General features: G+C 45.8%; 1 protein-coding gene across 2 annotated transcripts in view; it reads right to left on the reverse strand.

Annotated features, from left to right (window-relative positions):
- Positions 1-23,144, reverse strand: part of MFGE8 (milk fat globule EGF and factor V/VIII domain containing) — an 87,926-nt gene that overhangs the window by 7,534 nt on the left and 57,248 nt on the right. The window contains exons 8-9 of one of the 2 annotated variants that reach the window (XM_063925779.1): positions 14,751-14,953; positions 1,037-1,192 (exon numbers count right to left, since the gene is read on the reverse strand). In XM_063925779.1, coding sequence (XP_063781849.1) covers positions 1,037-1,192; positions 14,751-14,953 — 359 coding nt within the window. The remainder of the gene's footprint in view (positions 1-1,036; positions 1,193-14,750; positions 14,954-23,144) is intronic. The other variant, XM_063925780.1, reaches the window with a different exon arrangement.

The following is a 23,144-nucleotide window of genomic DNA, read 5'->3' on the forward strand; positions in this document are numbered from 1 at the left end:
TTCAGTGCAGCAGCAACTTCTAGCCACTTACAAAATGTTGTAAAATACCAAGTAAGTAATATAAAGATAGAAAGACTATACACAAAAGGCTATATTTAACCAGTTAACCCAAAACTATAAACCGTCTCACTGTTCATTAATTAAAAAATAAACACAGAAACAACATAGAATTTTACAGAATTATGCAGCATCTTGCCTGAAGACAGAGGGGTACAAAGTGGGCACATGTATCGTGCCTCCGAGATTCCAAATTATAACCTGCCTGCATGGTTTTACTGATGTAGCCTCACCACTACGGGGCAGGCCTTTATGTTGTAACACCTTGCTGCAGGTGTTGCATAGCTAAAGGTCCTATGAGATGACATCATCAATCCCACAAGACCCTTGCTGCAGCCTGCCAGGGACACAGCCCAGGAGAGCCAGTGTGTAGGATCTGCCAGCTGCCATCAAAGGTAAGTGACAATGGGGTCTATTCATGATGCAGTGAAAAGAGTGGAGAAGTTGCCCATGGCAACCAATCAGCTGATCTGTATAATTTTATAATATGCAAATTGAAAATGTTACTTTAATGCTGATTGGTTGCCATGGGCAACTTCTCCACTGGTTCACTTCGCCACACTTTACATTGCTTCACGATTAGACCACATTGAGTCTGGATGGCATTTTAGGAACTGGGAGCACTTGTAATGGGGCATTTTAGGAACCGACGGGAAAAACAAGATTTGTTGCCAGGCCTGTGTAACATCATAAAATAACTTGATAATAAGCCTACTACCACTCAGGGCTTTACTCACAGCACAGTGGAAATTCGGTCAGATACTAAATCAAACACCTTAGATTAGGCGATGGTGAGGCCACTTTCATGTGATGTTTTTATATAGGTTTAAAATCATATTTTAGGTTTGGGTGACCCTTTCAGCAGTATATTAAGCCAAGTGTAAGGGGCTATAGAATATGCTGGCGCTATATGAATGTTAATAAGAAGGCTTTATATTTATTCTGCATTCTATAATATGAAGCAACAGGAAAGAGGTACCTTATCAGTTTTTGTCCTGCTATCTTGATACACAATCCAGGTGGAGCCATTGTCACTGTAGGCTACTTTAAACGCTTCCACGTACTGAATATTTCCAAAGTCTTTGGCACCCTGTGTCACAATTCCTGTGATCTTCTTAGGAATCCGTAAGTCAATCTATTGAGGAGCAGCAGAATTCAGGTAATGTGGGGTTTTTTGTTTCTTAAAAATAAAGGTATTTGTTCTCTACACACACAGGCCTATAGCCTTTCTGGGTCCTGGCCAGGAACAGTCATGCCAGACTCTGGACACGGACACGGACACACACACACACACACACACACACACACACACACACACACACACACACACACACACACACACACACACACACACACACACGCTTTTTCTCTTTTTCAGAGTGTGTTAAAAAGGATGTTTTCTTTTTCCCCACTTCATATGATCCAAAGGGATACCGTCATTAGGTCGACCACTATTGGTCAACATGCATTAGGTCGACATGGTCACTAGGTCGCCATGGAAAAAGGTCGACATGCGTTTTTCCATTATTTTTTTAAAACTTTTTCACACTTTACGATCCACGTGGACTACGATTGGGAATAGTAACCTGTGCCGAGCGCAGTGGAGCGTGGCACCTTGCCGGAAGCATGGCGAGGGAAGCAAGCCATGCGAAGGGACACGGTGCACTAATTGGGTTTCCCCGTCACTTTACGAAGAAAACACCATTTAAAAAAAACAAAAAACTTGTGTCGACCTTTTCCATGTCGACCAATAGTAATGACCCATTACCGATCCAAAATTACCCCTTTTTTTTTCAGAATTCAAGTGATTAATTAATTTAGCCTGGGTTATTACAACTGTAAAATAAGTGATTATAACAAACACTGCTATCGAACTGTAAAAAGGAGTTGTACGGCAGGTATGTAAATGTAATCATACTCTTATATATTAATATTCCAAAATGTGTCGGAGTCATTTAGTGAAACTTTATGTTTATGGTCGTAATGTAGTATAGTAAAAATAAAAAAATTAAGAGGCAGAGACAAAACTGCTGTTGGGTTATCTAGATTAGAATTTGGATTTGGAATTTGGATCTGGAGGGCAGTACAGAACTTGGGTTGCCATAGACCATAACACAATAAACCAAGTGCCACAGAGATAACATCTGTTTTCAAGCTGAAACAGCATTTCAGACATCACAGTGATCACTTATTTACACAGGATTGCTTTCGGCCACGGAAAGAATTAAAACACAGGGAAAATGCCATAGAGGGGTCTGTATATCAAAGACTCTCTAACGTTCAACAAAGAACGAGATACCATCAAATTTATTTTTGAATGACTTCAGTTGTGTTTTCTGCTCTAATATAAATGCCATTATTTATTCTCATGGTTATGTAGCTGGTCGACTTCCATGCGTGACTTCTTCTATGATATAATGAGCTCTCTTGATGTTCTCAAACTAAACTAACAAATGCTCAGCATCTCCTTCATTCAGCTGTAGCATTCGCGTAAGAAGTAAATATATACGAGGCATTAAAGAGGCATGCAGAGGCAACAGTTCACTGCTCGTCTGCACATATCAATGAAAATGGCTAATAATAGCGTTTAGTGTGCTGACAAGTTGTCCTCTTATGGAATACTCAATAAATAATGGATTTAAACTTTATATGCTTTAGCTACAAGTCACAAGCAGTTCCACTGGAGAACAGTTATATATATATATATATATATATATTTTTTTTTTTTATTATGTTAAACTATAAAACTTTTCAATTTTAATGAAACGTGTACTTGTAATGGAAAAATAAGATTTTACTCACCGGTAAATCTATTTCTCGTAGTCCGTAGTGGATGCTGGGACTCCGTAAGGACCATGGGGATTAGCGGCTCCGCAGGAGACTGGGCACAACTAAAGAAAGCTTTAGGACTACCTGGTGTGCACTGGCTCCTCCCACTAAGACCCTCCTCCAGACCTCAGTTAGGATACTGTGCCCGGAAGAGCTGACACAATAAGGAAGGATTTTGAATCCCGGGTAAGACTCATACCAGCCACACCAATCACACCGTATAACTCGTGATACTATACCCAGTTAACAGTATGATAACAACTGAGCCTCTCAACAGATGGCTCAACAATAACCCTTTAGTTAGGCAATAACTATATACAAGTATTGCAGACAATCCGCACTTGGGATGGGCGCCCAGCATCCACTACGGACTACGAGAAATAGATTTACCGGTGAGTCCTAAGTGGATGCTGGGACTCCGTAAGGACCATGGGGATTATACCAAAGCTCCCAAACGGGCGGGAGAGTGCGGATGACTCTGCAGCACCGAATGAGCAAACTCTAGGTCCTCCTCAGCCAGGGTATCAAACTTGTAGACTCTTGCAAGAGTGTTTTAACCCGACCAAGTAACAGCTCGGCAAATTTGTAAAGCCGAGACCCCTCGGGCAGCCGCCCAAGTAGAGCCCACTTTCCTCGTGGAATGGGCTTTCACAGATTTAGGGTGCGGCATTCCAGCCGCAGAATGTGCAAGTTGAATCGTGCTACAGATCCAGCGAGCAATAGTCTGCTTAGAAGCAGGAGCACCCAGCTTGTTGGGTGCATACAGGATAAATAGCGAGTCAGTTTTCCTGACTCCAGCCATCCTGGAAACATATACTTTTCAGGGCCCTGACTACGTCCAGAAAACTTGGAATCCTCCAAGTCCCAAGTAGCCGCAGGCACCACAATAGGTTGGTTCACATGAAAAACTGATACCACCTTAGGAAGGAATTGGGAACGAGTCCTCAATTCCACCTTATCCATATAGAATACAGATAAGGGCATTTGTATGACAAAGCCGCCAATTCTGATACACGCCTGGCCGACGCCACGGCCCACAGCATGACCACTTTCCACGTGAGGTATTATAGCTCCACGGATTTAAGTGGCTCAACTCAATGCGACTTCAGGAAATCCAACACTACGTTGAGATCCCACGGTGCCACTGGAGGCACAAACGGGGGCTGACTATGCAGCACTCCCTTAACAAAAGTCTGAACTTCTGGCAGTGAAGCCAGTTCTATTTTGGAAGAAAATCGATAGAGCCGAAATCTGGACCTTAATGGAACCCAATTTTAGGCCCATAGTCACCTCTGACTTGTAGGAAGTGCAGAAAACGACCTAGCTGAAATTCCTCCTTTTGGGCCTTACTGGCCTCACAGCACGCAACATATTACCGCCATATGCGGTGATAATGGTTTGCGTTCACTTCTTTTCTAGCTTTAAATAGCGTAGGGATAACTTCCTCCGGAATGCCCTTTTCCTTCAGGATCCGGCGTTCAACCGCCATGCCGTCAAACGCAGCCGCGGTACGTCTTGGAACAGACAGGCCCCCTGCTGCAGCAGGTCCTGTCTGAGCGGCAGAGGCCATGGGTCCTCTGAGATCATTTCTTGGAGTTCTGGGTACCAAGCTCTTCTTGGCCACCCGGACCAATGAGTATAGTTCTTACTCCTCTCCTTCTTATTATTCTCATTACCCTGGGTATGAGAGGCAGAGAAGGGAACACATACACCGACTGGTACACCCACGGTGTTACCGGAGCGTCTACAGCTATCGCCTGAAGGTCCCTTGACCTGGCGCAATATCTTTGTAGCTTTTTGTTGAGGCGGGACGCCATCCTGTCCACCTGTGGCCTTTCCCCACGGTGTACAATCATTTGGAAGACTTCTGGATGAAGTCCCCGCTCTCTCGGGTGGAGGTCGTGTCTGCTGAGAAAGTTCTCAGTTGTCCACTCTGGGAATGAACACTGCTGACAGTGCTAACACATGATTTTCCGCCCATTGGAGAATCCTTGTGGCTTCTGCCATCGCCATCCTGCTTCTTGTGCCGCCCTGTCGGTTTACATGAGCGACCGCCGTGATGTTGTCTGACTGGATCAGCACCGGCCGGTGTTGAAGCAGGGGTCTAGCCTGACTTAGGGCATTGTAAATGGCCCAAAGTTCCAGAACATTTATGTGTAGGGAAGTCTCCTGACTTTTCCATAGGCCTTGGAAGTTTCTTCCCTGTGTGACTGCCCCCCAGCCTTGAAGGCTGGCATCCGTGGTCACCAGGACCCAGTCCTGTATGCCGAATCTGCGCCCCCCTAGAAGATGTGTAGTCACCACCACAGCGACACCCTGGCCCTTGGAGACAGGGTTATCAACCGATGCATCTGAGAATGCGACCCGGACCACTTGTCCAACAGATCCCACTGGAAGATCCTTGCATGGGACTTGGCGAATGGAAATTCTTCGTAAGAAGCTACCATCTTTCCCAAGGCTCGCGTGCATAGATGCACCGATACCTGTATTTGTATTAGGAGGTCTCCGTCTAGAGACGCCAACTCCTTGGACTTCTCCTCCGGGAGAAACCCTTTTTATCCTGTTCTGTGTCCAGAACCATACCCAGGAACAGTAGACGCGTCGTAGGAACCAGCAGTGACTTTGGAATATTCAGAATCCAGCCGTGCTGTTGTAGCACTTCCCGAGATAGTGCTACTCCGACGAACAACTGCTCCCTGGACCTCGCCTTTATAAGGAGATCGTCCAAGTACGGGATAAGTACTTCGGCCATTACCTTGGTAAATACCCTCGGTGCCGGGGACAGACCAACGGCAACGTCTGGAATTGGTAATGACAATCCTGTACCACAATTTTGAGGTACACCTGGTGACGAGGGTATATAGGGACATGCAGGTAAGTCCAGTGATACCCTGAATTTTTCCAGGCTTGCAATAATCGCCCTGAGCGATTCCATTTTGAACTTGAACCTTCGTATATAAGTGTTCAAGGATTTCAATTTTAGAATGGGTCTCACCGAATCGTCTGGTTTCGGTACCACAACATTTTGGAATAGTAACCCCGGCCTTGTTGAATGAGGGGTACCTTGATTTCACCTGCTGGAAGTAGAGCTTGTGAATTGCCGCCAGTACTACCTTTCTCCGAGGGCAGCAGGCAAGGCTGATGTGAGGCAACGGCGAGGGGGAGTCGTCTCGAACTCCAGCCTGCATCCCTGTGATACTACTTGCAGAACCTAGGGATCCACCTGTGGGCAAGCCCACTGATTCCTGCAGTTCCCGAGATGCGCCCCCACCGCACCTGTCTCCACCTGTGGAGCCCCAGCGTCATGCGGTGGACTCAGAGGAAGCGAGGGAAGATATTTGATCCTGGAACTGGCTGACTGGTGCAGCTTTTTCCTTCTTCCCTTGTCTCTGCGCAGAAAGGAAGCGCCTTTGACCCGCTTGCTTTTCTGAAGCCGAAAGGACTGTACCTGAAAATACGGTGCTTTCTTTAGGCTTTTGTGAGGATACCTGAGGTAAAAAAATTTCTTCCCAGCTGTTGCTGTGGATACGAGGTCCCAGAGACCATCGCCAAACAATTCCTCACCCTTATAAGGCAGAATCCCATGTGCCTTTTAAATGCAGCATCACCTGTCCACTGCCGGGTTTCTACTACCCTCCTGGCAGAATGGACATTGCATTAATTCTGGATGCCAGCCGGCAAATATCCCTCTGTGCATCCTTTATATATAAGACAACGTCTTAAATATGCTCAATGTTAGCAAATATTATTATCCCTGTCTTAGCGTATTAATATTATCTGACAGGGTGTCAGACCACGCTGCAGCAGCACTATTTATGCTGAGGCAATTGCAGGTTTCAGTATATAACCTGAGTGTGTAAATACAGACTTCAGGATCGCCTCCTGCTTTTTATCAGCAGGTTCCTTCAAGGTGGCCGTATCCTAAGACGGCAGTGCCACCTTTTTACAAACGTGTGAGCGCCTTATCCACCCTAAGGGATATCTCCCAACGTGACCTATCCTCTGGCGGGAAAGGGTACGCCATCAGTAACTTTTTAGAAATAACCAGTTTCTTATCGGGGGAAACCACGCTTCTTTACACACTTCATTCATTCATCTGATGGGGGAACAAAACAGTGGCTGTTTTTTCTCCCCAAAAATAAAACCCCTTTTATGTGGTACTTGGGTTCATGTCAGAAAATGCGTAACACATTTTTCATTGCAGAGATCATGTAACGGATGTTCCTAGTGGATTGTGTATATGTCTCAACCTCGTCGACACTGGAGTCAGACTCGGTGTCGACATCTGTGTCTGCTATCTGAGGTAACGGGCGTTGTTTTGAGCCCCTGATGGCCTTTGAGATGCCTGGGCAGACGCGGGCTGAGAAGCCGGCTGTCCCACAGCTGTTACGTCATCCAGCCTTTTATGTAAGGAGTTGACACTGTCGGTTAATACCTTCCACCTATCCATCCACTCTGGTGTCGGCCCCACAGGGGGCGACATCCCATTTATCGGCCTCTGCTCCGCCTCCACGTAACCTTCCTCATCCAACATGTCGACACAGCCGTACCGACACACCGCACACACACAGGGAATGCTCTGACTGAGGACAGGACCCCACAAAGTCCTTTGGGGAGACCGAGAGAGAGTATGCCAGCACACACCAGAGCGCTATATAATGCAGGGATTAACACTATAATTGAGTGATTTTTCCCCAAATAGCTGCTTGTATACATATATTGCGCCTAAATTTAGTGCCCCCCCTCTCTTTTTAACCCTTTGAGCCTGAAAGCTACAGGGGAGCGCCTGGGGAGCTGTCTTCCAGCTGCACTGTGAAGAGAAAATGGCGCCAGTGTGCTGAGGGAGAAGCCCCGCCCCCTTTTCGGCTGACTTTCTCACGCTTTTTCTGTGATACTGGCAGGGGTAATTTTACATCTATATAGCCTCTGGGACTATATATGATGTATATTTTGCCAGCCAAGGTGTTATTTATTGCCCTCAGGGTGCCCCCCCCCCCCAGCGCCCTGCACCCATTAGTGACCGAAGTGTGAGGTGTACATGAGGAGCAATGGCGCACAGCTGCAGTGCTGTGCGCTACCTTGGTGAAGACCGAAGTCTTCTGCCGCCGATTTTCCGGACCTTCTTCGTGCTTCTGGCTCTGTAAGGGGGACGGCGGCGCGGCTCCGGGAACGAACACCAAGGTCGGGTCCTGCGGTCGATCCCTCTGGAGCTAATGGTGTCCAGTAGCCTAAGAAGCCCAAACTACCACCTGTTAGGTAAGTTCGCTTCTTCTCCCCTTAGTCCCTCGCTGCAGTGAGTCTGTTGCCAGCAGATCTCACTGAAAATAAAAAACCTAAATATACTTTCTTTCTAGGTGCTCAGGAGAGCCCCTAGTGTGCATCCAGCTCAGCCGGGCACAGAAATCTAACTGAGGTCTGGAGGAGGGTCTTAGTGGGAGGAGCCAGTGTACACCAGGTAGTCCTAAAGCTTTCTTTAGTTGTGCCCAGTCTCCTGCGGAGCCGCTAATCCCCATGGTCCTTACGGAGTCCCAGCATCCACTTAGGACGTTAGAGAAATATAATTATGGGAGCCTTTGTTATAGTGTGGATGATATACTGTAATATTTATGTAAATGTGAACAAGAAGAGGCAATGGAATGTTAATGTTACTGTAGATTTGGAATGGGTGTGGCCGACAGGGTCTCTAGGTCGACAGGGTCTAGGTCAAAAGGTCGACATGAGTTTTTAAGGGGGGGGGGTTTGTGTCGTTTTCTTAGTAGAGCGACCGGGAACCCCAATTAGTGCACCGTGTCCCCTCGCATGGCGAGCGACTTTGGGCAAGGTGCCTCGCTCTGCTACCGGTGCGCTCGGCACAGGTTACCCGTTCCCAATTCTGGATCGTTAAGTATGAAAAGGTTAAAAAAAATAAAAAAATCGTGAAAAACTCATGTCGACCTTTTGACCTGTCGACCTAGAACATGTCGACCTAGAGACCCTGCCGACCTAGTTACTGTCGACCAATAGTGGTTGACCTAGATAGTGTTGACATAGTTACTGTCGACCTAGAGACTGGATCCCATTTGGAACAGACGTTAAGGTGTGCAGTTTTGCAGATGTTGGGCACCCATCTTCCCTACAGCCCCTTCACTGGATATTACATGTTCAAGTGATTCATTTGATTTTTTTGGGATATGGATGATAGGTCTACAGTAATATGGTAGACAGGAACTAGGTCGACATGCACTAGGTCAACATGGTCAAAGGGTCAACATAGCAATGGTCGATATGAGTTTAAAAACAAAAATACTTCACCATCCACGTGGACTATGATTAGGAGTGTTAACCTGCCCGCAGATCACTCGCCATGCAAGTGGACACGGTGCACTAACTGGGGTCCCAGTCATTTAACGGAGTAAACACAAAAATAAATGAAAAAACCTCATGTCTTTTTCCTGTGTTGACCTAGTGTATGTCGACCTTTTGGGATCGACCTAGACACTTTTGAACCTATTATGATCAACCCAATGATCCACACCCCCTTTCCTACACTGCATTTAAATTAATCTTTCACCACACGCACGCGCACACACGCATGCATGCACACACACACTTCCTACTTCAAGCTTTTATTCCTACACCTCCATCAACTTTCAAATATTTTATTTCGACAGTTCGCAAACTTTTTTTTTTTTTTTTTTTAACAGTATCTATGCTGCAATACAGTATAGGAAAATATCGGTGCTTCAAAACAGAATGCAGCTAAGAACTTTTTTGCCCACCTGTAGGGCAAAAAAATATAGAATTTATAAAGAGTATAAGGTCTAGCGCGAACTCTTATTGTGGTAAGGGTGAAGTTCAAATATAGAAAGTTCTCACGTCTCCTAGCACGATAGGTGAAGATCTTCAATGCGGAGTTTATAGAGTTCCAAAGTAGCCAAACAATTCTTTCAAGGTTTTACAACTGTGAATCTCTCTTCCCTCCACCTCTCATTTATAGATGGTGTCTCAGATATGAAAAAGAGGAACAGGAGGGATCCAATAGTGTAATATTGTATAGTAAAAGTGGAAGGAAACACAAATTTGGTACCTTAGGAAAAGGTGTATATATCACACCAAATCTCGTTTGTGGTCTTATGTTTCGGTCTCCCAGGATGATAGAAGGGAATCTTCAAAGTGAAGTATACGCAAATATCGAAGTAGCCCAACAATTTCTTAAATTTCAAACTGTAGGTTTCTCCTCCCTCTATCTGACTCTCAGACAGCGGTGTATATTACACACCAAATCTCATTTGTGGTATATAGGTTTCTCTGGTACCTTCCGGGAACAGGAATCCACCATCATCGTCCAAGGCTGGGTAGTTTGTCAGGTAAGTGTTCCTCACCAACGCGTTTCGGCTCCTTGGAGCCTTTATCAAGGTTTATCAAGGCCTTCACCCTTACCGCAATAAGAGTTCGCGCTAGACCTTATACTCTTTATAAGTATCTATGCTGCGTCCATCTTTTCTGGTCGTTGTAACAGATTAACTGCACTGTGGCATCGTCCCCAACCGATTTTTTAGAACCCTGCAACCAATGAGCTGCAGTGATGAATGCAGGTGTCACACGCCTCAGTGACCCAGGCCATACCTGCAACAGGAAGCACCTTGTGCATATGTTTGCCTAAGAGAAGGCAATGCAATAGTAAGTAGGTGTGTGGGTAGATTGGCGATTGGGTTGCTGGAGGCGAAGCACGGGCTTTTGGTCTTTTCATGGTAGCGAGAGCCATGGGGTATGGCAGATCTCACTGTAAAACTGCTATACGAACATTGGCAAAGTTGTGGTATTGCAGGGGTTCTAGTTGTGCAAACTCTTTAAATTCTAAAACCTGTCCATAGCTCCTCTATAAAACTCTGCACCTGCCAGGAACCAATTATGTTTAGACAAGTATCACAGGAGAGAATAGAAAGGAATTAACAAAAAGAGAAAATATAATATCTGGTAAATATTTGAACCGCCAACAAGGCTGTGGCCTACACAGCTACTCAGTTAGGCCATATACCGCACCATCTAGGAGGTACACCCTCCTAGGTGGTGCAGATAGTCTGACAGACAATATAAGCAATCCCCTAACCATGCACTATTCAGAGGCCGGCCATCCCTGTTTCTGATCATAGAGGACCAAGACATACCCTGTCTTGCAGAATTTACCCATCCTCCAAACATAACTTCTCAAAGCCCAGAGCACATCCAATGAATGGAAAGAGACCCCTTTCTCTGGGGATCCAAGACGGTCCAAGGACAGAAGAACAATATTCTGGGTAATGTGAAAACAGGAGTCTACAAATGCGTCCTCATACATCTAGCCTCAGTACACAATGAAGAGCAAGATGCCTGGCATGAGTGAGCTGTCAGATTTCGTGCAACTCTGCTAATGTTGGGCGTTTTTTTTGACAAAAATGTATCTTATTCGCAACACAATGCGGCTTTGACGCATGATGACACTATGCTGATCTAGAACACTTGTATATTGTGTATTGACAGACTATGGAACTCATTCAGGTTCAGTAGCAGATTCTGCTAAATAGCAGAATCTACTACTGCTTCCTATCGCATGTTGTGGGGCACACAGCACAGGGTAAGACCACCCAGCATGCAAAGTGCTGCTCAGCAATGCGATCGCATCGCAGAATGTGAAATTAAGTAAGACCTGCTGCATATTCAGGCACACACCGCCGCTATTTTTTTCCTCACAGCGGCTGCATGCGACGTCACGCAGCCCCCCTGAAAATAGTCATAAAACGCCTGCATTGTCCAGACCACTCCCCCAAAACGCAGCATCTATGCCGGTCCAACGACATCGGCTGTCAATCATAGTGCGATCACATCCTTCTGGAATGTGACCGCACTGTGAAAGATCATGCACGCGCGCTGTGACCACTGCGCATGCACAGAAGTCCAAAAAACGAATCAATTGCAATTTTTGGATTTCTGCGGTCCTATATACTATGGAGCAGAACAGAACTTGTAGTGGAAAAAAGCAGCAGCTGATACTCAGTCGCACACAGACATACAAGTGTCATATTATATTAATCAGCACAGTCTCCTCATGTGTCCTAGTTGTACATTACATTGTATTGTGAATAAGACGCATTTTCAGCAAAAAAATAAGCAAAAAAATACTCACGATGCTAGAAGATTATCACGCGACCTGCCATGCCAAGAGGGGCTGTTTGGAGTAACTGCAGCAAAGATGTATGAGGACACATCTGCCAAAGAGGCTAAAAAGAAGGCTTAGTTAGAAGTACAGCCTGGACGTCCCTTACAAGACTGCCCAGTTACAAAACTCTCCTACCAGATGAAATGGGCATCGTAAAAATAAATAAATAAAAGTCTTCCAGGTGAGGAATTTCAACACCGCCAATTCTAATGGCTGAAAAGGAGAATGCTGCACGACAATCAACACCAGATTAAGCTCCCATAGAGCTGAAGATAGATTAAAATCAACACTGTACATGCAGCACACCTTGTAAATACATCTGGAATCTGGCAGACTTGTTTTCTCTAGAATAAAAACTAAAACAAAAGAGCCAAAACTTGAATCTTCAGGGAATGAAGTGCCAACCCCCTCCCTACCCCATCTAGACACTCGTGTAAGAACAGCAACATGAAAGGATGAGATGGGAAACTCCTGCTTTAAAAACTAGGAAATGTACGCTATGATAATTCATAGCTTAAACTGGTTTGATGGTTAAGCATAGGCTGAATGCCCTGTCTCAGACATCTGCTCAAAGAACCATGGGGCAAATGTGATAGTCTGTGATATGCAAGCATGGAGAGTTCCTGGCGAGTCTGACCCATGTTTTAAAAGGGCCATCACTTAAAAAGGAAAAACAGATTGCTTTCCAAGAATTTCAAAAATGCCTGTATCTCGTGGGCTATTAAATTTACCTCCATATCTTCACAACCATGCTGATAAGGCTAACAGTAAACTCAGGTGAAGAAAAGGGCTCTGGCTTAATAGGTTGGGCCTTTGCAGAAGTAGCCAAGAAGGACTCCTCCATGTTAAGAATGTCTGCATACCATGCCCTTCATGGCCATTCCAGAGCTCGCAGGATCACCTTCCTTTTTTACATTCTTTAGTCATAAGGACAGACTGATCTTCTGGATGGACAGATGATGGGGAGACTTGTTCTACTTCGAAATGTGTTTGTCCTGGAACATCCTTGATTAAAACAAAATATTTTACCACCTGGAAGGCCGAGACCATCTACCACAGAACCCGCATGCAAAAATGCATAGACATTTATTTGTGTACTTCAAGCAGAAACAGATTATTTTATGGGGAAGAGTCAAGTTGGACTTCTTGTAATGCACAATCCACACAAGGATTTTCCAGTGTCTGCACTGTTTAAAGCATTTGGGTCTGAAGCAAAGACTGGGTACGCAATAGCACAGAAGAGCAACAATCACAGCCATAATCTTCATGAACACACACTGTACCTGTGGTCAGGTCAAACAAAAGTGTTCTGAATTGGTAATGTTGGTTGTAATCTACAAACTGTAAAAGGCCTGTTTCTTCCCATATAGGGATGTGTAAATATGCATGCTCTATGCACACAGAAAACTTGAACTTGCCTTGCTACATATTGTTAAGGACATACCTCAGACTTCACCCTAAGTCTGTCCACCCTGAGCTGGGTGATCAAAGACTTAAAGTTCACAGACCAAAAGACTCATCTGGTTTATGCACCAGGAACAAAAATGGAAGTATAACCCCAGATTCTTGTCTATCGCAAATTGAACAACCCCTGAGATTATAGACTAACTTCCTGCAGAGCAAGACACATTGCCTTGGAACTTAGGAAACCTATGACATTCCCCAGCTAATTTCTCACCTAGGCATCTGTAGTAAAATGTAACTACTGGTGCTGCAAAAGTAGCAGATGAGCTGGGATTGGTGCTCATCAAGCTGAACAGTGGTATAGCCAAGCACATATATTTCTCTTCTGATTTCCACAAAATATGGAGAGCTAACCTGATAAGGACAGACTCCTTCAGCCATCTGAGGTAAGAAAGGAGCACAATCTACTACTTCATGTCTCGCCGCATTAGCTGGAAAGGAGAAACCTTAACGCAGCCCTGGCCTGTCTAAATATTTTATCCAGTTTAGGACCAAGTAAGACCCTAGCTGAGAAAGGAAGAGATTCCATTCTTCCTAGATTTCACATAAGACTCAAGTAGCATATTCCAAAGCACGAGACTGCGGATGCAGAAATCATCATCATGACATAAAGGGCATCCAAAAGCCGCATTACACAGGTACCTTAAGGCATCCAGAGAATGTCCCACCAAGTAAACATTTCTCTTCTTGGTATATTGGATGGGGTAAGCCCTCGAAGAGTTCTACCACCTGTTTGTCCACCACCTTAAACCCCCATCTGGATGCCATAGTAAACCGAATATAATCTCCAGCTATGACAGAAAATGACTCTGAAGCCCACTGCACTTACATAAAAAGATCGCTCACCAAAAAATGGGGTGGATTTACTTATCTTCTACTTCTTCATGCTTCTGGCATATGGTGGTACCTTCGGTGCACAGCATTAAATTATGCGATACTGTATGAAACATAATGTACATTTGACACATAAATGGTGTGGGGCTCAATTAATACCACCACTCAAAAACTGTGCAAAAGGGATTGTAAACCTTATCTAGCATATATATTTCTCAGTGTTAGGTAACATAAATAAAAAAAATATGTGTTAAGTATCCATATCTTTAAAAGGGGGCATCCTGTTATCGATAAGCCCTCTTCTTAATTATCTGTCACAACCATATATTTACAGCACATGGTATAGACATTTTCCCTACAGGTTACTCGTAAGCAGCCTATCATCACATACCTGCAGCCATTGTGACTGGTTATTCTGAAGTGGAGTCCAGGCATTGGATTTCCCAATCTTGTCTAGACGAGCATAGTGTGGGTGCCAGGTAAATACATCCATCCCCCATGTCTTGAAGATGCTGGATGCTGTTATTTGCTTATCAGAAATCAGATGGGATTTCATTCCAAGTGGATCAGAGCAACCTACCATGTTGAAATACACTGTAATACAATGGTTTACAAAAGGACGGGAAAAGGAGTGCTCAGCATTACAAGCTCATCGCAAGCGTGGCATGTTTAGCAAAAGCATAAAAAAGCAGCTTTCCGCAACAAGATAAAGCATAATCGGATACATAGAAACGCAACAGTTCTGTGGGTGCCAATGCCAATTACAGTATAAACACATACCGGCATATGTGGCCAATATTTGTACGCAATTCCTGATAATCAAGGACAACGGGATCGTTAGATGAGCTATTTGCCTATCTATTTGGCAGGGCCGCATTAAGGGCCACATGGGCCAGGAGTTGAAAATGATCAAGGGCTTATTGTTAGAAGCAGAACAGCAGCAGTGGCGGATCCAGGGGGGGGGGGCACTCGGGCCCGTGCCCCCCCTGTCATTTGTGGCTTCCCCACCCCCCGTCCCCCCTCCGCGGCATCGGCGCCACACAGGGAGATGACGTGCGCCTGCTGAGATTGTGTTACCAGCGGGCGCCCGTCTCCCTGCACAGCGGTAGCCGGAGGCAGGAGCTCAGTACTGAGCTCTGGCTTCCGGCGCTGTCACTGCGCCGTGCGCTATGGGAGAGACGTCAGTCATGACGTCTCTCTCATAGTACTGAGGAGAGGACGCCAGCCAGAAGGAGGACTGCAGCGGCGCGGGAACGGGGGTCGGTAAGTATTATGTTTTTTTCTTCCTTAATGCAGCGGGGGCATCTCCTGGGGGAAACTACGGGGGGACATTACTACTGGGGGGGGCACCAACAAGGGGCATTACTACTGGGGGGGGCATCAACAAGGGGCATTACTACTGAGGGGGGGCATTACTACTGGGGGCATTATAACTGGGGGCATCACTACTGGGGGGGCAGCTACTGGGGGCATTATTACTGGGGGGGCAACTACTGGGGGCATTATTACTGGGGGGCACCTACAGGGGGCATTACTACTTGGGGGCTAAACTACAGGGGCATTACTACTTGGGGGCTAAACTACAGGGGGAGCCAAACTACTGGGGGCATAACTACAGGGGCCAAACTATTGGGGGCATTACTACTTGGGGGCTAAACTACAGGGGCATTACTACTTGGGGGCTAAACTACAGGGGGAGCCAAACTACTGGGGGCATAACTACAGGGGCCAAACTATTGGGGGCATTACTACTGGAGGCTAAACTATAAGGGGGGCATAACTACAGGGGCTAAACTGCAATGGGGCAAACTACAGGGGGGCATTACTACTGGTGGCTAAACTATAAGGGAGGCATAACTACAGGGGCTAAACTACAATGGGGCAAACTATAGGGGGGCATTACTACTGGTGGCTAAACTACTGGGGTCATAACTGCAGGGGCATTACCACTGGGGGCATAATGACTGGGGGCATTACTACAGGCAACATTACTACTGGGGGCAATACGGGCATTGCATAAGGGACACCACTACTATGGGGTCTATATAAGGGGCACTACCAGTACAGTGGACATTGCATAATGAGCGCTACAACTGTGGGCATTGTATAAGAAGCGCCACCTCACATGCACCGAAGCCGCACGCAAATGTACTTGCCCCTTCCATGGTGCCCCCCCTATCATTTTCTTCTGGATCCGCCCCTGAACAGCAGTGACCAGTATTGTCATGATGATGGGCATATTTTTATGTGGAGGCCTGCCAAATAGATAGCCCCACTGTTAATCTGGCTCTGTACTTTGGCAATCTTCTTAGTGGACAAACAGGCCCCAGCATGCAGCAAGTGGTCCAGCTACACACAAGGGCCAAGTGGCAGGTTCACAGCTTATGTGGTCAGCTTACAGCTCCATACACAGCTACTGCACAGTGCTCCACAACTGCTGAGGGTGATGCAACGCTTATGTGGGATGCCGACAAATAAAGGACCACCAGTATAGGCAGCAGTTTGGATGGTCAATTTGGTGGCTTTACATTGAACTGGCCCTAATTAGTGTCTTCTTAATGACAATCATTAACTGTTCAGGAACAATCAGATGTTAACTAGGATTGAAGGAAAAGCCAATTAGTAGCTCAGCAGGGTTTGCAGGAGTTCAATCATTGGCTGACCCCATTAAAAAACTCATATGTTACCTGTCAGAGTGCAGTCACCAGCACCAGGGCCGTAACTAGGGGGGCTAGGGGGTCACGCGCCCCGGGCGCTGGAGCGAGGGGGGCACTAGGGAGTCTGTTTCCACAGCCAAAATTCTTTGAGGGCAGCGGGCACTGTCCGCGATGCTGTCACACGCATCACGGGAGAGAGGACGGAGAGTCTGGCAGCGGCTAGCAGGTTTGAACAATGGCGCGTGGGACTGATGAGGGCATGCTGGCTGCAGTCAGTGACAGTGAATGAGTCACTGTCACTCACGCTGCAGCACTGCAGGCTCCTCTGACAGGGGAACGTCCACAGCAGTCTCCGGCAGCCCTGAGCAGTGCACACAGCCCTCCCCCATGCCTGGGAACAGGGGGAGGGACACAGTGCAGCAGCGTGGACTCTGAACGAGGGGGAACTGAGAGACAGAGAGAGGAGATTTATGAGGTATGTTTCTCCGCCAGACAGCTCCCCTTCTACAATGTGTGTGTGTGTGTGTGTGTGTGTGTGTGTGTGTGTGTGTGTGTGTGTCAGTGTGCATCTGGTCCCTATACAGTGTGTGTGTGTGTGTGTGTGTGTGTGTGTGTGTGTGTGTGTGTGTGTGTGTGTGTGTGTGTGTGTGTGTGTGTGTGTGTGTGTGAGCATCTGGTCCCTATACAGTGTGTGTGTGTGTGTGTGTGTGTGTGTGTGTGTGTGTGTGTGTGTGTGTGTGTGTGTCAGTGCGCATCTGGTCCGTATATACAGTGTGTGTGTGTGTGTGTCAGTGTGCATCTGGTCCGCATATACAGTGTGTGTGTGTCAGTGTGCATCTGGTCCCTATACCGTGTGTGTGTGTGTGTGTGTCAATGTGTTCATATACAATCTGTTTTTGTGTCAGTGTGCTCCTGGTCTGTGTGTGGGTGTCAGTGTTCCCCTGGGACCTGCACCATATGTGTGTCAGTGTGCCCCCTATATAATCTATGTAATGTGTATACACGGCTCCTCTGTGCTGTAATGTGCATAAGTGTCTCCTCTGCGGTGTATAAGCTGTTGAACTGTGGTGTAACATGTATAAGTAGCTCCTCTGTGGTGTAACATGTGGGATTATATATTTTAATTGTATTTTAATTATAATTGTCTTTTTTTATTTTAATATTTTATTTATGTTTTTTTATTTATTTCATTGTTTTTTTGTGTTTTTTTGGGGGGGGCCCCCTGCAAATTTACTGTCTTGCCCCGGGTGACAGCAATCCTAGTTTCGGCCCTGCCAGCACTGACACAAACCATATAGCTCAGTTCTTATGGGGGAGATGTATCAATCCTTGGAGAGAGATAAAGCACCAATCAGCATCTAACGGGCCTTTTACGGGCTGTGCTAGAAAAAATGGCTGTTGGGAGCTGATTGGTTGGTACTTTATCTCTCTCTACGGTCTGATAAATACCGTCTTAGTCTTAATATCCGAAAATGGTCTGACAGATATATCTATAGCTGGATCGGCCAGTGTGTACCCAGCATAAAAGTATAGCATAGAACTTTAATAAGATTTCTCACTAGAAAGCGAGGTCCATAGTAAAGGGTTGATGCTCCTCTCCTGGGAAATGGTTATTAAAAAGCTGGGAAATCCACAATATATTTGTCTGCCAATACACCACCTGCAAGTAGCTAGTTTAATAGGCTGCAACGTTGTGACAGGGTTTAACTGTAGTAGCCTATTAACTCACACCAAAATAAGCACTTCATTAGAAGAATGACTACACCCTATGTGAATCACCATTTCATAGAATACCCAGTGTATTTCCTGAACAGGCGAGTCTAAAACATATCACCACATTGAGTCAGCAAGGACTGCTGTGGCTCACCGCACTCAATAACATGTTTACAAATTAAACTACAGTGGCATGTAATTTCACTCGGTACCATTAGGTGGAGACACTGATAAGAGGAATTACAATAGCTAACCATAACCAAGCCAACATAGGCAGGTCATTATATTTTGTTCCATTGTTGATGCATTTTCAAAGATGCTGACAGAAGATAAACAAGTTTCCTATATTTAGATGTCTTTTGTCTTCATTGATTTTTCTTTTTTTAATGCATTCCATCATGGAACATATTTTCTCAGTGTCTGAGGATATCAGAGGACATATGGACAGACAGGTCAGGCAAGCAGAACAAATGGTCCTCGCCTCTGGCAACACATCTAATAATGCATTATTTACTGCAGTACATCATTTTAGTGACTGTACACAGCATGTGGACCTCATTTCACAAAACTATAAAAATCACATAATAAATACCAATAATATATACGTTATGGTAAGAACTTACCGTTGATAACGTGATTTCTCTTATGTCCACAGGTATCCACAGGATAACATTGGGATATTGTCGAGCGACAGCGAAAATGACACCAACACGGTCACAAGCTTTCTGGCCTCCCAGGATGCATTGGGGCCTTCACCATATAGTCCCGCCCCCTGACTCAGTCAAATCAGTTCTTTCCACAGCGATTTTAGGCAGGAACATCAGGTAGAGACCTGTTTAGGCGATATTAAGAACACACATGCACACCCTTCCATACAAGAAGGAAGGAAGAGGTTTTAGTGATTGTCTAGATCAGGCTTTTTCAACCAGTGTGCCGTGGCACACTAGTGTGCCGCGACCAGTTGCAAGGTGTGCCGCGGAGCCAGAGCAGTGTCCTGCACCTTCAGAGTGAACTGTTGGCCCGGGCTCTTTTTAGAGGATCAGTCATGCTCCGGCCGTGACCTATGACTTGAAGACGCGGCGGTGTGATATCATAGGTCACTGCTGCCGCGTCTACCACCCAGCCAGCCCACTTGCCTGCTTACACATCTTCCAGTTCCCGCCTGCATACACAGCTTTCCTTGCCAACCCACATCCACACCTGCCCAACCGCCCCCTGCTCAGTATTTGCAGCACTCCACTATGAACGCCCGCAACCGAGGGACAGGGAGGAGGACAGCTGACCGGTAGGGGCTAATATTTGTTATTTTATTTCTCCTGTGGGGAACAATAAGATTTATGTGGGGAGAATAAGGATTTATATGGATTTATGGGGGGAACAATGTGAATAATTAATGTGGGGAGCAATACGATTTATGTGGGGAGAAATGTGATTGATTTATGTGTGAGCAACATGATTTATGTGGGGAGCAACTGTGTAGGCCAATGTATGTGTGGATTTTTCTTTACTGTGAGGGCCAATGTGTGTTTTTTTTTTTTTTCTGTGGGGAACTGATGGTGTGCCCTGGGAATTTTAAAATATTATTCGGTGTGCCGTGATTAAAAAAAGGTTGAAAATCACTGGTCTAGATCCTCAAATCAGATGCGTCAGGGTGGGATCCCTGTGGATACCTGTGGACATAAGAGAAATCACGTTATCAACGGTAAGTTCTTACCAGAACGTATATTTCTCTGGCTGGGTCCACAGGATTATCCACAGGATAACATTGGGATTCCCAAAGCCATTTTAGTGGTGGGGACGCTCCTGATTGCACAGGAGGACCTTTCGCCCGAAGTCTGCGTCATGAGAGGCAAAAGTATCCAAGGCATAATGTCTAATGAATGTGTTTATGGAAGACCATGTGGCTGCCCTACATATCTGTTCTGCTGAAGCACCCTGTTGTGCTGCCCAAGAAGGACCTACCTTACGTGTAGAGTGTGCAGAGACATTAGCCGGAATAGGGAGATCTGCATGAGAATAAGCTTCTGATATTACCATTCGGAGCCATCTCGCCAGCGTCTGTTTACTAGCAGGCCATCCTCTTCTATGGAATCCATAGAGGATGAAGAGAGAATCTGTTTTTCTGATGGCACTAGTACGATCTATGTACATTCTTAAAGCCCGGACCACGTCCAGCGACGCTTCTCCCGCAGAAAGTCCCGATACCTGAAAAGCTGGGACTAGAATCTCTTCATTCAGGTAAAACTTTGATACCACCTTTGGAAGATAACTAGATCTCGTTCTGAGAACTGCTCTGTCTGGAAAAAAAAACTTAGGAAAGGAGACTTACATGATAATGCTCCTAAATCTGACACTCTTCTGGCTGACGCCATTGCTAGTAGAAAAAGCACTTTAGCCGTTAACCATTTAAGATCTGCTCTCTTAAGTGGTTCAAACAGAGGACCCTGGAGAAATTTAAGAACTAAATTCAAATCCCAGGGAGTTGCAGGAGGAACAAATGGATGTTGAATATGTACTACTCCTTGAAAAAACGTACGTACATCCTGTAAATCAGCAATCTTTCGCTGAAACCATACAGTTAACGCTGATACTTGAACTCTCAAGGAAGCAACTTTCAAACCTTTATCCAATCCTGCTTGAAGGAAATCCAAAATCCTGGACACTTTAAAATAGGGCTGGCCAAACCGGTCCTCGAGATCTACCAACAGTTCACATTTTCCAGACTACCTAGCTGGTGCACAGGTGTAGTCATTACTAATTAAGATGTACTGCATTCATTCCTAACTGACAATTCTACAGATCTCCAGGAGGCCTGGAAAACATGCACTGTTGGTAGATCTCGAGGACCGGTTTGGCCAGCCCTGCTTTAAAAGATCTCGGATTGAAATTTTTTCCAGTACACCAATGAATATAGGCTTGCCATATTCTATGATACACACGGGCCGAAGAAGGCTTTCTTGCTCTAAGCATAGTTTGGATTACTTGATTCGAAAATCCCTTAGCCTCTAAGATAGAGGTTTCAACAGCCACGCCGTCAAAGACAGGCGATCCAGATGACTGTGACAACAAGGACCCTGCATTAGCAGATCTGGACGTTGAGGGAGCAGGATCGGCGCTTCCACGGACATTCTCAACAGATCTGTGTACCAATGCCTTCTTGGCCAAGCTGGAGCTATTAGAATCATTGCTCCTTTTGCTCGTTTTATCTTTCTCACTACTCTGGGTAATAGAGATATTGGAGGGAACAGATATGCCAGCTGAAACCTCCATTCTACTGACAGTGCGTCTACAAGGACCGCTCCGGGATCCTTCGTTCTCGATCCGTACCTTGGAACTTTGTTGTTTAGATGAGACGCCATAAGGTCTATCTCTGGTAGACCCCATCTGTTCACCAGTGTCTGAAACACTTCTGGGTGTAGTGCCCATTCGGTTTGCTGAATGGTGTGTCGACTGAGACAATCCGCCTCCCAGTTTAGTACACCCGGGACAAATACTGCTGACAATGCTGGGAGATGGAGTTCTGCCCATCTTAGAATGGGAGTTACTTCCTCCATCAGTCTCTTGCTGTGAGTACCTCCCTGATGATTGAGGTATGCTACTGCCGTCGCATTGTCTGAGCGAATCTGGACTGGTCTTCCCTGCAGACTGTCCTTTGCCTGAACTAGAGCCAAGTAAATGGTCCTTATTTCTAACAGATTTATTGGCAGGCGACTTTCCCTTGCGGTCCATTTTCCCTGGAACCATAGGATTCCGAGTACCGCACCCCAGCCCTGCAGGCTGGCATCTGTTGTCAGGACTTGCCACTCTTTTATCCAAAAGGGTCTCCCCTTGTTTAAATGGTCTGTCTGTAGCCACCACGCTAGAGACCTTTTTACGCTTACTGGAAAACTTTATCATCTGCTTTTTTATCGTCTGATGATTTCCGTTCCATTTGGTCAGAATAAGGTGCTGCAATGGTCTGGAATGGAATTGCGCATATTCCACCATGTCGAAGGTTGATACCATCAGACCCAACAGTCGCATTGCTGCATGGACTGACATTGTCTGGGCGTGCAACGCTTCCTGAGCCATGACCTGCACCTTCACTATCTTTTTCTCTGGTAGGAGAACTTTCTGTAGGTCTGAATCCAATATGGCCCCCAAATGAACCATCCGCTGTGACGGATTCAGGGACGACTTTTCCCAATTTATGAGCCACCCGTGTCTCTGTAAACAAACTATCGTCTGTTGAAGATGGCTCAACAGTAAATCTTGCGACTGTGCTAAGATTAACAGGTCGTCTAGGTATGGGAATATTCTTATCCCCTGTTTGCGAAGACAAGCTGCCATAACCACCATGATTCTTGGTAAACACTTTGGGTGCTGTAGCTAGCCCGAAGGGCAGAGCTTGGAACTAAAAATGTTCTTGGAGGATG

This window comes from Pseudophryne corroboree, chromosome 6 (assembly GCF_028390025.1).
Source record: "Pseudophryne corroboree isolate aPseCor3 chromosome 6, aPseCor3.hap2, whole genome shotgun sequence".
Lineage (NCBI taxonomy): Eukaryota > Metazoa > Chordata > Amphibia > Anura > Myobatrachidae > Pseudophryne > Pseudophryne corroboree.